The sequence below is a fragment of the Bactrocera latifrons genome, unplaced genomic scaffold (assembly GCF_001853355.1).
Source record: "Bactrocera latifrons isolate USDA-ARS-PBARC rearing strain unplaced genomic scaffold, ASM185335v1 scaffold_254, whole genome shotgun sequence".
Taxonomy (NCBI): Eukaryota; Metazoa; Arthropoda; class Insecta; order Diptera; family Tephritidae; genus Bactrocera; species Bactrocera latifrons.
In genome coordinates this window covers 200,297-201,587 of record NW_017536119.1, presented here as the reverse complement: position 1 = coordinate 201,587, position 1,291 = coordinate 200,297, and the positions used below count along the sequence as shown (strand labels likewise).

The 1,291-nt window shown below is 34.0% G+C and overlaps 1 protein-coding gene across 1 annotated transcript in view; it reads left to right on the top strand.

Annotated features, from left to right (window-relative positions):
- LOC108969506 overlaps nt 1–1,291 on the top strand; it is a 21,310-nt gene that overhangs the window by 1,300 nt on the left and 18,719 nt on the right. The window contains exon 3 of the mRNA XM_018934258.1: nt 1,012–1,220. Coding sequence (XP_018789803.1) covers nt 1,012–1,220 — 209 coding nt within the window. The remainder of the gene's footprint in view (nt 1–1,011; nt 1,221–1,291) is intronic.

Genomic DNA, 1,291 nt, shown 5'->3' with positions numbered 1-1,291 from the left:
GATAACAATCTGTGCCGAATTTTGGAGATATATCTTGTAAAATAAAAAAGTTTTTTATACAAGGACCTTATTTGGAGCGATCAGTTTGTATGACAGCTATATGCTATAGAGATCCGAACTGAACAATTTCTTTCGAGATTAAAGCATTGTCTTGCGCAACAATGCCTGACAAATTTCATTTAGATATTGTGGCGAATAAAAAAGTTTTCTCTACGAGTTCCTGATTTTGATTGYTCAGTTTATATGSCAACTATATTCTGTACTCGTTCGATCWAAACAATTTGTGCAGCAATTATTGCCTTGGACAATAATCTGTGSTAAATTTTTTSAAGCTATCTCTTCAAATAAAAAAAGTTTTTTATAYGAGTTCCTGATTTCGATTGTTCAGTTTGTATGACAGCTATAGGCTATAGTTGTCCGATAACAACGATTCCGACAAGCGRGCAGCTGCTTGGGGAGAAAAAAACGTGTGCGAAATTTTAGATCGATAGCTCTAAAACTGTGGGCTAAAGCACGTACATACATATATACAGACAGACAGACGGACATGGTTAAATCGACTTAATACGTCATGCTGTTCATTCATAAATTTTATAAGGTCGCCAAAGGTTTCTTTGGATGCTGCACGCTTCATAACAAATTGATTATACCCTGTTCATCCTGAAATAAAAATGGTTGCGACAATATATATTTTTTATAAAAAATTTCAAAACTTTTTTTTAGTTTTTTCTTTAATATGTTTCAGATAATACTAAGAAAACGCTATTTGTTTTAGCAAATATTTACATATAGCGCAAAAATGTGGTAGCGAAAAAAATTTTTTATGACTTTTTACTTAAAATATTTTGATTATAATATCTCATCAACGATCAATCAAATTTGTAATAATTTATAATTGAAATAAATAAATAAAAATKTAGAATATAAAAGAAAATATAAATATATGTACGTGTGTACTATATTTCAAAACTATATTTTATATAATCTTTCGAATTTCAATATCTTCGCCAGCCTTATTGCTGTCCGTGCTCGGTGCGAGTGTGCACGCTTTTCATATCATCGCTTTGAATCGCCAATACGAGTATGAGTATGTCGGTACGGTGGCAGTGGGTGCCAAGGCACCACAAGAAGATGAACATCCGGCTCCGCCAACTTCCGGTTGGATTGTGCGCGGCAAGTTGACRCTACAACGACAGACGGTTAATGTTTTAGCCGCAGCGGTAAGTGTGTAACAAAGCATTAACATTTGACAGGTTTCTAATGCCCCTATTGCGCAAGGCTGCTGACTTAT